This window comes from Ovis aries, chromosome 12, assembly GCF_016772045.2.
Source record: "Ovis aries strain OAR_USU_Benz2616 breed Rambouillet chromosome 12, ARS-UI_Ramb_v3.0, whole genome shotgun sequence".
NCBI classification, from domain to species: domain Eukaryota; kingdom Metazoa; phylum Chordata; class Mammalia; order Artiodactyla; family Bovidae; genus Ovis; species Ovis aries.
The window spans coordinates 51422493-51437718 of NC_056065.1; the positions used below are offsets into that span (position 1 = coordinate 51422493).

Sequence of the window (15226 nt, forward strand, 5' to 3'; positions counted from 1 at the left end):
CTTAGATCTACCCAGATCTTTCCATGACACCAGCCTGACTTACTAAAGGGACTGAGAAACTCAACCAGCAGCAAGGACTGCACAGACTCAACTCTTGTCAGATTCTGACAATGTGACCAGAAGCAGGAGTCCCATCCAGTACTCACATCAGGTGGTCGCACATTGCATCTTTGGAGCTGCTCTCCCCTAGAGGTGCTGCTGCTGTGGGGTCTGGCTGTGCGTCCCCCTCCTGGGCTGAATCAGAGGGACACGTGAGTGTCATCACAGTCCTCAGGCAAGAGATATTTTCCTTCCCCTTCGCTTATCAACAGAGCAAACCTTCTCAACTGACAATCCTTCCCTCCGCCCCCAGCCCTCTCCACCTATTGAGAAACACCATGTGTTCTGTGTCACAGACTGCCCTTCCCCCATGCATGAGCTCGTGACACCTTTCCAGCTACTCTCTGAGGTGGTGCTGCTTCCCAGGTAGCTCAGTGGTAAAGAATCCGCCTGCCAATGCAAGAGACATGGGTTTGATCCCTGGGTCGGGAAGATCCCCTGGAGGAGGAAATGGCAACCCACTCCAGTATTCTTGCCTGAAGAATCCCATGGACGGAGGAGCCTGGTGGGCTACAATCCATAGAGTCATAAACAGTCGGACACAACTGAAGCGATTAACACCCACTGATACCACTGACAGCTGAGGAAGTGAGCACAGCATTGCTGGGACCTGCTGGTAACCACTTGGTTAAGGGGTGAGAGGCAGAGCCTTAACCCCTCCCCGGGTCGCACCTCCTGCCCCATTTCCTGCTCTCCGCTCAGATAAGAGTCTCATCCTGTGCTCACCTCCCAGTTACTCTTCAGCCCACTGCCTTCCAGTTTCCGCCACTGCCCCCATCCTCAGTTCACTCGCTCGTTTATTTGTTCAACAGATGCTTATGGAACGTCTGCTTGATGGCAGGCATGGATCTAAGTCTGGGGTGACAAAGAAGTGTCCCAGCTGGAACACCCTCCCTCTAACCTGGACCTGGGCTGGGAACCGAGTCCTGAACTCTGCTCTTGACATGGTGCCCTGTTCATGCCGGGTCCTCTGTCAGGGCAGTGACCTGGCAAACTGTAGGGATGCTGCCTGGTGGTCCACAGCTGAACCCCCAGTGTCTAGAATGAGCTCAGGACACAAGAGCTGCTCAGCTAAGCGTGCTGAATGAATGTATCCATGAGGTGAGTCCTGACAGCTTGTCAGCTGGCTTGAGACTAGGACCATGGTTCTCAAACAGGAGTGAGTTTACCCATACGGGGACGTTTAGCCATGTCTGGAGACATTTTTGGCTGTCGCACTGGAGTGGGAGGTGGGCATGCAGTGGGTAGAGGCCAGGGACACTGCTCAACACCCTAAGTGCACAGGAAAGTCCCCAACAAAGGGCGCTCCATTCCACGAGCATGCTCAGTCACTCAGTTGTGTCCCACTCTTGGCGACCCCGGGGACTGTAGCCCTCCAGGCTCCTCTGTCCATGGGATTTCCCAGGCAAGAATACTGGAGTGGGCTGCCAGGTCCTTCTGCAGGGGATCTTCCCGATTCAGGCACTGAACCCACGTCTCCTGCATTGGCAGGCGGATTCCTTACTGTTGAGCCACCAGGGAAGCCGATCTAGCCCACGTGGCAATATTAACGCTCAGGATGAGAAACCCTAGGCCGAGGCCTCTACTTCCAGACCTCTTCTCCAAGAGCTCACTGTCTTTAGTTTTATCTGTTATCCTTGGTCATTCAGGGCAAATAAGTGCTCACAACTCTGAGTTCTTTCTCCAGGCTTTTTTTTTTTTAAGAGATAAACCCCAGCTGGTTGTGAAAAAGCATTAGACAGAGCTGCAAATTGCTGATGGCAGAGAGACGCCTTTGAAAGGCCCCTGCCCGGGATGCTTCCATGGGGAAAGGACGGTTCCCGTAGTGTGTCCTGACACCCCTCACAGCCCCGGCAGCCTGTGCTGCTCCTTGGCTGACTGGCTCAGCACAAAGCCTGTCTCTCTTCATCGTGTTACTTCTGCTGAACCTGGGCCTGGAGGGCACCTAACCTTGCAGTGAGACAAGGACAGGGGCCTCCAGACAATAGAGGGGCTTTTAAAATGAGACGCAGACTTCTTCTTGTCCATCAGCCTGGAGGGACCTACAGGGTCATTGGAACCCACCATGAACACTAGAGTTCCCTCGGCATCTCTTTGGACTGACCTGTGTCATTGTCCTTCAGCGTGGCGATCTCTCCTTCTATCTTTCTGTGGTGTTCGGTCACCTTCTGGAGTCTTTCCTCGAGGCTCACGATCGTCTGGGAGTGCTGCTTGATTTGTTCCTTATATTCCATGATTTGTTTTTCAAATTCGTGCTTCTGTGATTCCTGCTCCTCTTGGAGGGCCATTACTGTGTGCTGTTGCAGCTGCATCCGCTCCTCCATCATGATCTGGGGAAACAGACTTGGTTCATGTGATCTTGGGAGTTGGGTAAGATGATGAGAACAGGAACAACACAACAGCACGGCCCCTCTGCACCCACTGGCACTGAGCTCTGCCTGCCCCAGGACCTTTGCACGTGCTGTTCCCTCTGCCCATACACTCCTCCCCAGCTCCTCACAAGGCTGATTCCATCACCTCCTCTGAGAGGCCCTTCTGGACTGCCTATCTAAAGGAGACATCATCCTGAGGCACTTATTACCATATGAACCATCTCATGTCTTTATTTCTCACTCCCACTAGAATGGAAACTCCATGAGGGCAGAAACTTACTCTTTCTTATTTACCCATATGCCCACAGCATCAGAGCCCAGATCCCTGCCACAGCATCTAGACCCAGATGCTCAATAAGTACTGGTTGAGTTAATGAGTGAACAACTTTATAAGAAAAAAGTGAATAAATTTGTATTTCTTAAAAACAAAAGTTACCAGTGGCCTCCTGATGGTGTGAGTCACACCCCTTCCCATGACCACCCTCCCTGCTTGCAGCTGCTCTGCACACCTGAGTCTCACTGCCTCATCCTTGTGCCCCTCCCACTCCCCCCACCCCTTCCTCTGCTCTCAGGATGAGGTCATTCTCCTGCCACCTGGATGACATCATTCTCCTGCTCTCAGGATGATGTCATCCTCTTGCTCTCCATTCCCTGTTAACACGATGGGCCTCTGATCTCCTCTGGATGCAGAAATTTTCTGCCCCAGATGCTCACACATGGCCCCTCCTTCAACCGTCACTCCACTGAGGCTCTCTTCCAACTTTAGTCTTCATGTCTCACTTCCTGCCCCAAATCTAACGTGCCACCAAAAGTTTGGGGCAACTTTTGAACTTTGATATCCCTACCCTCAGTTCAGTCTGAATGCTTTATCTTCTCCAGGAGACAGTCTTTCTCCCACAAGAGACCTGCCCTCATCCCCAAGCCCAACCTCTATCTTCCCAGCAACTCCATGTGCCATCACCGCCCCCCTCCATGGTGCCCTGGCTGGAAGCCCGCCCACCTCCTTGGCTCCTCCCTCTCCTCAGGACTCCTGTCCTGTCAATCAGTTAACAAATCCTGCCATTTCTGGTAACTCCCTCCATAGCAACTCCTTTCCCCTACTCCTCTGCTACCCCAAGTGTCCAGGTCCTGTGACCCAGGACCTTGGGAATGGCCACCACATGTCACACCCCTGAGCTGCTGTCTCTAAGCCCAGCCCCTCTCAACTTCTCTCTGCCAGGTCAGTCCTTATTACGTCATTGTCCACAGACCCGTTGGTTAAATGTATGAATGACAGGTCATTGCAATATTGAGCCCTGATGGTGAAGGGCCTTGAATGTCAAGCTAAAATTGAAAAATACTATCTTAAATTCTATGGAATCATCACTGGCCCCTAAATTCTCAGTATGATCCTGGGAGTAGCCTGAATTTCATCATCTTAGAAGGCCCTGGAGAGAGGGTGTCATAGCTTCTGTCTACCTTTCATACTAAATTAATGCTTCTCAACAGGGGGTGATTCCCCTCACCCTCCCCTGCCCACCGGGGGAGATTTGGCAAAGTCAGAAGACATTTCTAGTTGTCACACCTGGGGTAGGGTGCCACTGGCATCTTCTGGGTGGAGCTCAGTGGGTGCTGCTGCACATCCTAAAATGCACAAGACAGCCCCCCCCGCCACCCTCCATGACAGTTACCCACCCAGAACATCACCAGTATGGAGGCTGAGAACCCCTGGTCTAAACTACACACGGCATGGTGATCTTGCATTGAAGGGAAAATTCTCCCGTCCCCGGAAGGCACTGACTTACCATTTTCGTCTTGGCAGTCTCCAGTTCAGCTAACGTTTCATTTAATTTCATGGTGAGGTTCTCTGCTTTCAGACTTTCCGCCATCTCTGTTTTCTGAGCCTTTTCTAGCATGGCCAGTGCATCATTTAATTTATTATTTAAAATATCTTCTTTTTGCATTTTTAAATCCATTTCCTAGACAAACAGCAAACATCAAATGAACAGAAATTCAGGTGTAAATATTTACCCCAGGCTCCCCCTTCCCCTGTTTTCAGAGAGGAGGGGACCTCTGTTCTGTTATTGTTCTGTCGATCCTTTTAAAGTCCAAAGTCCATGCTTTCTCTGGAAGGTTCCAATTACTGCAGAACTCAAATTCAGCTGAGATCTACCTCCTTGAGATTTCTGGCCCCTGAGCTCAGTTCTGTCACCTGGAGCTCATTGAACAAGTTTTATTTCTCTCTTATGAGACAGCCCTTTAAATATTTGAGAAGGCTGTCATGTCTCTCCATAAATCTGTCTTCCAGGATAAATGCGCCGAGTTCTTCACCCCCGAGTCATAGGACCTGTGTTCAGGACATTCCTCCAACTTACTCCGTGACTTAGGCCCTGGGATGACCTCCCCTGGGGACCCTGGGAGGGTAGACTCCAGTCGCCGTGTCCCCAACATCTTCTACCTTCTCCTTGGACCCATTCTTTCCATCTTTGTCAAAATCCTACTCTCTTTCTTGAGTCCCTCCCCAAATAGTGCAGAAAGTGGGCTTTGTCACAGGCACTGTGCTGGGGATGGATGGACTTCATCTATTTATTTGACTTCACTTTTTAGAGCGGTTTTAGGTTCACAGTAAAACTGAGCAGAAAATTCAGAAAGTTTTCCTTTAACTCCCACCCCCGCCACAGGCACAGCCTCTCCTACCATCAACATCCCTCATCGGATCATCTCATTTGTGATAACTGATGAACCTACCTTGACACATCATTAGCACCTAAAGCTCATAGTTTACATGAGGGTTCAACTCAGTGGTGTACACTCTATGGATCTGGACAAATGTATGATAACATGTATCCACCATTATGGAATCACACAGAATAGTTTCCCTGCCCTAGAGACCCTATGTGCTCCATCTATTCATCATCCTCCCGTCCCTTACCAATCCCTGATCTTTTTATTATTGCCCTAGTTTCGCCTTTTCCAGAATGTCACATAGTCAGAATCATACTGCATGTAACCTATTCATGAACATTATTTAATCCTACGTGAAACATATCCGGGCTTCCCTAGTGGCTCAGAAGGTAAAGAATCTGCCTGCAAAGCAATGTGGGAGACCTGGGTTCGATCCCTTAGTTGGACAGATCCCCTGGAGGAGGACATGGCAACCTACTCCAGTATTTGTGCCTGGAGAATCTCCGTGGACAGAGGAGCCTGGCAGGCTATAGTCCATGGGGTGGAAAAGAGTCGGAAATGACTGAATGACTAAGCACAGCACAGCGCAAAACATATTCTCAAGGTGCAGTGCTCGGCATTCCCAGACTCTGTTGGTGGCAGTGAAAACTGGTATGACCTTTCTGAGAGGGTCACTTGGCAACCTGTTTCACGAGCCTAAAAATGTTCATATCCCATGACCCACTGATTCCACTTTTGGAGATGTATCCTAAGGACATAACCCCACACGTGCACAAAGCCCCTGACACAGAGCTGCTCAGCCAAGCAGCTTTTCACTCCACTGAAAAGAGAGACACACCCCCGTGCCCAAGGGTAAATGAATCAAGGTTCACCCAACACAGTGCAAACCCAGGTCATCCTTTACTGGCGTGTTGTAGACGAAAATTCAATGATATGTGGACATATTTGTAATATATTAAGTCAAAACGCAGCATGCACAGTGTAACAGTGTAAATAACTCTCTAACAAATTGGTATTTGTCCATGTCTGTCATAGTGATCATCATAAAGCTGGTCTGGAAGGAATCACATCAAAATGTCATCAGTGGACTTCTTCGGTCCATCAGTTAAGAACCTGTGCTTTCAATACGGGGAGCATGGGTTCAATTCCTGGTCAGGGAACTACCATCCCACACATTGCATAGCACAGCCAAAAGAAAAAATAAATAATTTCATTACTGTTAACTCTGCTTGGTGGACTCATGGATTTTTCCATACTTCTAAAAATTTCTAGAGCAGTTACTCCTTTTATTTTTTAAATTTATTCTTAATGTTTTGGCTGTGCCACATGATATGTGGGAGTCCACCCCAGGGACTCTCCATTCACCAGGATAGACCAAAGAAGTTCAAGGTCAAAGACCCAGTCAGACATAGAGAGGCTTATTTGCATGCTGTTTTACTTGCACACACAGGAGAGCATTTGAAAAACTGATTTCATCTCTACAGGTGAAAATAGGATTTATATGAGAAGAAGAGGAGAGAGGAGAGAAAAATAAATTCAGACCTGCTGGAACCCTGAACTTGAGTGAGCTTAGTTCCTCCACCAGGGATTGAACCCACGCACCCTGCATTGGAAACGTGGAGTCTTAACCACTGGACCGTAGGGAGATCCCAGGTGCTCATTTTATAACTGGGAAATGAAACTGATTTTTTTTGTGTGTTTAAAAAAAAAAAAAAGAGCATGGTTCTCATCATGTGATGCCTGTGAGCCTCGCCTGGGAGAAGCTTCATTCTCTCCGTACCACCACTGAACTCTGTCTGTTCTTATTTGGGGTCGTGATGTGGTCGTTACTGTTGAGAAGTCCCAGTGCAGACAGTGTGCGGACCTGGCCTGAGGAGGCGCCCCCTGGGGGTCAGTGGCAGGCACAGCACAAAGCGGAAGCACTCCAGCTGTCCCGCGGAATCCACAAAGAACTGAGACGGCTTTTTTGATGGGCCATGAAGTTGCCTCAGGGCAGAGCACGCTGCCTGGCATCTTTGCTCCTTGCCAGCTACTCAGCAGCTTACTCAAGTTCAGGGTTCCAGCAGGCCTGAATTTATTTTTCTCTCCTCTCTCCTCTTTTTCTCATATAAATCCTATTTTCACCTGTAGAGATGAAATCAGTTTTTCAAATGCTCTCCTGTGTGTGCAAGTAAAACGGCATGCAAATAAGCCTCTCTATGTCTGACTGGGTCTTCGACCCTGAACTTCCTTGGTCTATCCTGGTGAGTGGGGAATCCCTGGGGTGGAGTCCCATTTCTTAGCCCCTGATGTGATGCTGTCAGCCTGCCTGCAGGGCTGTCGTAAGAGCTGGCCCTCTGATGTCACTGTCCTTTTCTCAAAGGCTGCTGTTGACGACACTGTTGGTTGAGTTAGAGTCTCCTCTGTCATGACCCTGAGGACAGAAGTTCTCCGGGTTGAGTACCCAGAATGGTCTAATTTCCAGGAGCACTTGGTCCATTGTGTCTAGTGAACTTCACAGCCACTGGGTGTTTGCTTTCACTGTGCTAATAAAAACTGTGACCCATTCATTGATTTTGTGATACACTTTTTTTTTTGTTTGCATTAATCTCATCCCTAATCCATTTTCTGCCCCAAATAATCTACTTTAAAATTCTAATTCCTCCTTTTCTCCTACCCCTAACTGAAGTGTTTTATGGAGGAGTCATGTGAATCATTGGGGAAACAAGGCTGCATGGAGAGATGGCCCCTCTTGGGCTCCTTCTTAGGCAGCGCCCACCTGCCCACAAGGAGTCCTGCACATGTGCATCAGCCCAGAGCTGACAACTCTCACATCATTTCACCCAGCTCATCCTCTGGACACGCTCCAGTTGGCAAAGGCCCCTCTTACAGTGGTGCTAGGGTGTGCATGCGTACACGTGCGTGCTCAGTCGTGTCCGACTCTTTGTGACCCCATGGACTGTAGCCCCGCCAGTCTCCTCTGTCCATGGAATGTTCCAGGCAAGAATACTGGAATGGGTAGCTGTGCCCTCTTCCAGGGGATCTTCCCAACCCAGGGACTGAACCTTGGTCTCTTGCACTGCAGGCAGACTCTCTACCACTATGCCACCTGGGAAGCCCATGTGAAGTGAAGTCGCTCAGTCGTGTCCGACTCTTTGCGACCCCATGGACTGTAGCCCACCAGGCTCCTCAGTCCATGGGATATTCCAGGCAAGAGTACTGGAATGGGTTGCCATTTCCTTCTCCAGGGGATCTTCCCGACCCAGGGATCAAACTTAGGTTTCCCGCATTGTAGGCAGACGCTTTACCGTCTGAGCTACCAGGGAAGCAGGGATAGGTAATCCAGACATGGTTTACTGGCACCTTGAGCAGCGTCGTTCCAAGAGCACCAGCACCCCTTGGACTGCTGTTAAAAGTACAGATTCCTGAGTCTACTCTATAGAGAGTGAATCAGAATCTCTGGGGCTAAAGTCCAGGGATTGGCCATTTAAAATTACCCCCATCCCCCACAGTGATTCTATGCATATTAATGTTAGGGAAATGTTCTTCAAAGAAAATAATCTAAGATTGATGTGAATAGACTTAAAGACTTGTTTGGTCCCATTTGATCTTGGCAATCCTTTGAAATTGTATTTGCCTGTATTTGAATCCAACTCATTATTGTCAGGTTGTCTGTTTATCACTTGCCATGACTTTTGAGATATTGACCTGTATCTCTGTGTGTATGTGTGTGTGTGTGTGTGTGTGTGCACCCTTTGTACTGTTGGGACCCAGGAGGGTGGAATTCAGTCCTCCAGCTTGGAGATGCCTAAGACAAGGTCCTGGGTAACAACTTCAGCCCCTGCTGTGTCTCCTACTCCCAGTGAGAATTGCAAATGTGGTTTGATGATGAAGGTGCTGACAGCGAAGGTGACAGGTTCTGGTGGAGAAACAGCATCAAGGCAGTCGGACATTGACCCCAGGCAGCTGAACCCACAGCAAGCTTAAGGACAGAGAGAGGAGCGGTGAGGATGAGGGGGTCCTGGCATCACATGGTCCTGGGTTCAGACTCTGCCCCTCCACTTTGTGGCTGTGAGCCAGTAGTAATGACAATAATAAAAAAAAGCAGCCAATACACACAGCATTCACTGAGTGTCAGGTGTGTGTTAGACACACTTGTCTCTGTGTGTGTTAGATGTCAAGTCTCCCAGCTCCACAAGGGTGATCTATTGGATCATCTGTATTTCATAAGTGGGGAAAGCAAGGCACAGAGGTGCTAACTGTTGTCTAACGTCTCACAGCCCGATGGCGGCAGGGGTGGGATTTGAACCAGACCGCCAGCCGCCAGAGCCCAGCACTCAGTCACGCCTGCTCCTCTTTCCTCTTAGAGAGGCATACCTCCTTCTGCTTGGTTATGCGGTTCTCCAGATCTTGGACCTTTTTCTTTTCCTTCTCTATGGCCTCCTTTGCTTTGTTTTTCTCATAGGCGATGCTGCTCTCGGAAATCTGGAAGTCAACAACAGCGTTTTGAGGGTGTGTGCATGAGAAAGGAAGGGAAGTGACACCCAAGGGGAAAGCTAGCATTAGTAATAGTTGATACCAGTGAGTCAGAGCTGGGGAGCTAGAGCTCAAGGAAGAGGATGCCCGTCGGAGAGAGACGTGAGGACTGGAAGTCAAGTTGTGGTTAGGTATGTCCTCAGCAGAGAGTTATTTGTCATTCAGAGTTTCTAGGCTGGTGTGCAGGAAGTGACAGGCTGGTGAGTGCTCAGGTCAAGGCGTTTGACACTGAGTCACTGACTAAACTACTAAACAGACAGACGGTGGCACCAGTGTGGTCCCTTGTTGGTACCTCACTTCTTGGAAGGTGGGGCAAGTGAGGCCAAGGGCAGGGGTGGGGGTGGGGGGATGCCTCCTGACCCAGTAGGCCTGATGTTTATGGCTTCAAAGGACACTGGTGGTCTCTCTCCAACCTACGAAGGCTTGGGTCTAAAAACTGAAGTCCAGGACAGTTTGCTGCAGAGAACATTTACCCCATAGATCCTGAGATGGGGAGGGGATTGGAACCCAGCCTCACCTACACAAGCCCCAGGAGGGACACAGCCAGAGTGGGGTCAAGAAACTATTTGCAGCTGTTGAAACTCTTGAAGTGATGCCTCCCACATAAATATAATGTTCACAAGAACATTTTAATGAAATAAATAATTTATCTATGCATACACAAAAGACTGGAAAGATATGTATGAGAATGTAAATAATGGCTATTTTGGGGGAATTGAGATTATGGTCATTTATATTTTCTTCTTTTCACTGGTCTGGATCTTCTAAATTTTCTTTACTGAATGTGCATTATTGGGTAAAAAAGAAAAACTATTGAAAACCGTTATGGTTTGGGGATGGGTGGTCCTGGAGAACAGATGATCTTCCCAACTACCCTGTGGTTCTAGCATCACGCCCTTGGCCTCCATCCCCACTGCCCTGCGCTGCACACAGGCCTCGCCGCTGCACCTGGGCCCTGACTCTCCTCCCTGCATGGGCTTGGCATTTTCTCACTGCCAAGTCTGCCTGAGACCATCCAGTTCTCACCCTGCCAGGCTGCGTCCTGTCTGATGTAAGAGGCCACCGCATGCTCCGTGGGAGGGCGTGCTCCCTTCTCTTATTCTGTGCTGCTTGGAAAATTACAAATGAAAATGATGATGACGAGGCTGCCTGCTCTGTAAACGCTGCACGTGAGTGCCTGTACCGTGTAGTGAACGCAACCCCCCAGGAGGCATCTGGCTTCCATTTTGCAGGTAAGGAGGCTGTAAATGAGGCAGTGCGAGGATGAGTAATGGGCCAAGGTCGCACCACTGGGTGCCAGTTCAGATGCCAGTGCCCCGCCCTAGCCATTCTGCCACCTGATGTCTGGATCTTGCCTGAGCTGTCCTCCTGCTTGAAGCCCCACCCTACCTGGAGGCAGGAGATGCGCCTGCGTGTTCATACGTAGGCTGGCACAGAGTCTGCCACCCTGCTCAGCAGGGGTGCACGCTATAAAACTCCGCCCTTAGCCCACCTGGATAAGGGATGCTTGGGGGATGCCACTGACCACGGTCCGGGTTCTATCCCTTAACAAGGCTTGCTCTGTGTCGGTGCTCCCTCGCCCCGTGTGGACTCTGACCTCACTTCCCTGCCAAGGTCTTTGCTTGACTGTCCCACCCCCATACCCCGTCATGCACACCATCCTCCCCACTTGATCTGGACTCTGAGCTCACCTGGGCAGGTGTTTCACAATGAATGCACTGACTCCTCGCAACAAATCTCTGTCACTACACCCACGTTACAGATGAGGGCACAGAGAGGGGCTTGCCCAGGGTCATACAACGTGTTAGGGCAGAGCTGCAACTGGAACTGGAGTCAACTCGTTTGGCCCACACAGCTCTCCTGCCACGCCTCACTTTGCCCCCGACTCTGCGGCTTCCTTTGGCTTTCTTGCCCCGATCCCTCCCCTTTGGTTTCCATCTTGTTCCAGAGTGATTTCATTCTTCCCGCCCTGCCCCACCCCCCTGGCTAACTCAGGCGCCCTCCTTTGCACTTGGGACCCCTGAGCTGGGGCATCCTCTTCCCGCAGATGTCACTGTAGTGTTCCTCTGCCCTCCAGGTCTCACTCAATGTCACCAAATATGAGAGGCCCTCCCTGCCTGTGGGCCACTCTCTAACTCATGCTGGTTTTGTACAGCCTGTGTCTCTGGGGTCACCTGGGCATTTGTTTACATGGCTGTCTGCCCTCCGTCCTAGAGTGGCAGGCCCACGAGGGCACGGCCGTGGCCCTCTAGTGCTCTGCAGTATCCTGACACCCAGTAGGGCCTGGCACACGGCGGGTACTCCATAAATATCTGCAGATGGATGAACATAACTGCATCAAACAATTCACCGAGTCGCCCACTCTTTCTGGATGTTACATGGGGCTGGCACATGTCTCTTTGCACTCCCTGGAGCCCACCTCCTAGAGATGCCACCACAGGTCACTAAGGGCACTGCCACCTGGCCTCCTGGCTCCAGGGAGCCCCTGTTTGACTTTCAGGGTGCGGCTTGGCCTTCATCTCTCCTCTCGGCCTTGGGGGGTCTGCCTTCGTGGTGGCTCCACGCAGGTGAGGCTGGTGAGCCCAGTTCCCGGGCTTGTAGGGGTGGATGTCACCAGCTCTGCCCCAGCCTGGTGCTTGGACTCCCCTCCTCCCTCCCACATCACTCTCCTCCAGGGTGTACTTCTCATTTGTTCCAGAAGGCACTGACCCCTGGCACTTATTTGACGTGACTGCCATGTGAGCTGGTTATGTGCCTGTCTACTCCATCTTCCTCGGCAATGTTTGTCTCTGCACCTGACCATCAGCCCAGGGAGGGTCTACTCGGGAGTCTCTGAAACTAGGAGGCTGGAGCTAGGAGGGTGTTGTTCTGCTGTGCCCACGCTGAAATACCTTTCAGTGATGAGGAGGAAGAGGATGCTGACTGAAGGACTGACCCAGACTCCAACCAGGGGTCTCCCCTGGAGGGCATCTCTCCTCCCTGGGAAGTTGACCAGCAGGGCTTATGGAGATGGTCCTCTGTGGGTGAGGGCAGGTCTAAGTACTTAATATACACTGTGCTGTGTGCGCTAAGTCGTTTCAGTCGTGTCCACCTCTTTGCGATTCCATGGACTGTAGCCCACCAGCCTCCTCTGTCCTAGGGATTCTCCAGGCAAGAATACTGGAGTGGATTGCCATGCCCTTCTCCAGGGGATATTCCTGACCCAGGGGTTGAACCCAAGTCTTTATCGCTACTTGGGAAGCCCCGAAAAACACTAACTGGTTTAATTTCATGATGCAGGGGTAGTTAGCCTCCCCATGTTATGAATGATGAAGCTGGTCCAGGAGGTGAGGTGGTCTGCCCTAGGGTCAAACAGCTGGTGAGTCCTGTGATGTGACATCGGCAGCTCTCATCAGCGGCACTGTTCCCCATCAGCTTGCTTTACCACCTGCTCTACAGCCGGGTACCAAAACACAGTCTCGCATCTTGTCCTGAAGCTGCTTCCAAGGGCTTTCGGCTGCCACCACCCACTGCTCCCCATACCTCCTTCTGCTGTGTTAAGTGGTTCTCCAGATCTTGCACTTTCCTCTTTTCTGCCTCTAAGGATTCCTTTGCTTTTCTTTTCTCATGGGCCATGCTGCTCTCCAAAACCTGAAAATCAATGACCGGTCTTTTTGGTTGCCTGCACATTTAGCGGGGGAAATTGCTAGTAAGCATGATACCAATAATGACAGCAGCTCAAATGCTGGGGGCTGGTCTTACGTGCCAGGGCCCAAGGCCAGTGCTTCTCACCCAGTTTATTCTCATAGCATCCTCATCCACAGAGAAGTTTTGACCCCATTTTACAGGTGGGGAAACTAAAGAGTGGAAAGTTCCTGAGGACCCAGGGGTCCTGCAGTTTGTTAGTGGAGCCCTGGATATTGTTTGTGTGCAGAGGCCCCGGCAGGGAGCCAGTGAGGAAAGGCGACCAAGCCTGTCTTATTACGGAGTCTGAGTTCTTACCATCGTGCCAGGCAGCCTCTCTGATAAGAAGAAGAATCTCATTAATAATGGAATTTCCCATTATTGAAATAAATCTCTGAAATAGAATCAGGTTTCTAAAGGAGGGCAGTGTATTGAATTAATAAGCCACACATACACATTTCTGGAAGGGGAGGGGACCAACATCACAAGGGAAGCTTTGAGAGGATGGGAGGGCTGTGGTTAGTATTTAGTGCCCATAATCAGGGATTTTTTATCCAGGAAGCAACTTGCTGACGAGCCGTTCAGTTAAATGGTTTATGCAAATTGCAGAAGGAAGGAGCTGCCGGCAAAGCCCTTATTTCTCGTCACTGCAAGAAAGGCACCTCGTCTCTCAAATAGGTTATTATTATTATTACTTTTTTATATGCACCAAACTTAAAGTCTTTATTGAATTTGTTGCAATATTGCTTCTGTTTTATGTTTTGTATTCTTGGCTGCAAGGCATGTGGGATCTTAGCTCCCCAACCAGGGGTCAAACCCACTCCCCTGGCACTGGAAGACAAAATCTTAATCGCTGGACTACCAGGGGACTCCTGGAATGGATTGTGTGACACCATTGGCTGTCAGATGTTTGGAAGTTGGAACGTGGTTTCCATTATAGCCAGTGGTTAGGGTCCTAGATTAGCCTGCAAAAATATTCAACCCATAATATGGATGAAATAGTATATACTTTTGTATAGTTCTTTCATTGAAAAGCAGTTTAAAAAACTCCAACACTCAGTGGTTCCAATACTAGCCCTCAATGAAGCAGAAGAGCACTAGCATCATGGGAGCTCCACATTTATTTTGAAGTTTGAGGTGGGTTTAGGGGTAAGACATTTTGCTGCCCCACAGCGTCTGATCTCATATCGACACTCAGGACTTTGCTATGCAGCCAAGCTGGGCACCACAGGGAAGGCTGTCCTTGCACAACTCAGGCCCAAGTTGTGTTCCTCTTGGACACTTTGCTTCCACACTCCTGGGCAGGTCATGGGAATTAACCTTTAAAGTTACCTCCAAACCAGCCTTGTGACCTAGTGATTCTGTCGTTCTTAGAGATTCATCTGACGGTGTGGTGCATGCCTGTGTGCAATACGCTTAGTTGTGCCCGACTCTTTGCGGCCCCACAGACTGCAGCCCGCCAGGCTCCTCTGTCCATGGGATTCTCCAGGCAAGAATACTGGGGTGGGTTGCCATGCCCCCTCCAGGGAATCTTCCCAACCACGGATGGAATCCGTGTCTCTTGTGTCTCCTGCATTGGCAGGCAGGGTCTTTATCACTAGTGCCACCTGGGAAGCCCCTGACAGTGTGGAGGAAGGTCTAATGGAAAGAAAAATCACATGACCGTCTGAGGTTGATCAAAGCCTGCGTCTGGGTTCTGATCTCAGATTTCCCGACAAGAAGCCACACAGAGGTCCTGCTGGGCTGATGTTGTCCAAGGTGTGGGTGACCTGGCCACAACTCCTCTTGCCTTGGGGCTGTCCACCATCAGCCTGTCCTTAAATCTCCCTTCTGAAGTGCCCCGTGACCTCAAGACCACTCAGTTCAAGGGGCTTCCCCATCCCTGTGCAGATGACCTCTCAGCGGCATTTCAC

The 15226-nt window shown here is 50.2% G+C and overlaps 1 protein-coding gene across 10 annotated transcripts in view; it reads right to left on the minus strand.

The window, feature by feature from the left end:
• FHAD1 (forkhead associated phosphopeptide binding domain 1) overlaps positions 1-15226 on the minus strand; it is a 162679-nt gene that overhangs the window by 30016 nt on the left and 117437 nt on the right. For 5 of the 10 annotated variants that reach the window (XM_027975873.3, XM_015099309.4, XM_015099307.4 and 2 more), the window contains 5 exons: positions 13173-13280; positions 9492-9599; positions 4256-4429; positions 2204-2429; positions 147-234 (listed from right to left, as the gene is read on the minus strand). In XM_027975873.3, coding sequence (XP_027831674.2) covers positions 147-234; positions 2204-2429; positions 4256-4429; positions 9492-9599; positions 13173-13280 — 704 coding nt within the window. The remainder of the gene's footprint in view (positions 1-146; positions 235-2203; positions 2430-4255; positions 4430-9491; positions 9600-13172; positions 13281-15226) is intronic. The other 5 variants (XM_060396588.1, XM_060396586.1, XM_060396587.1 and 2 more) reach the window with 1 other exon arrangement.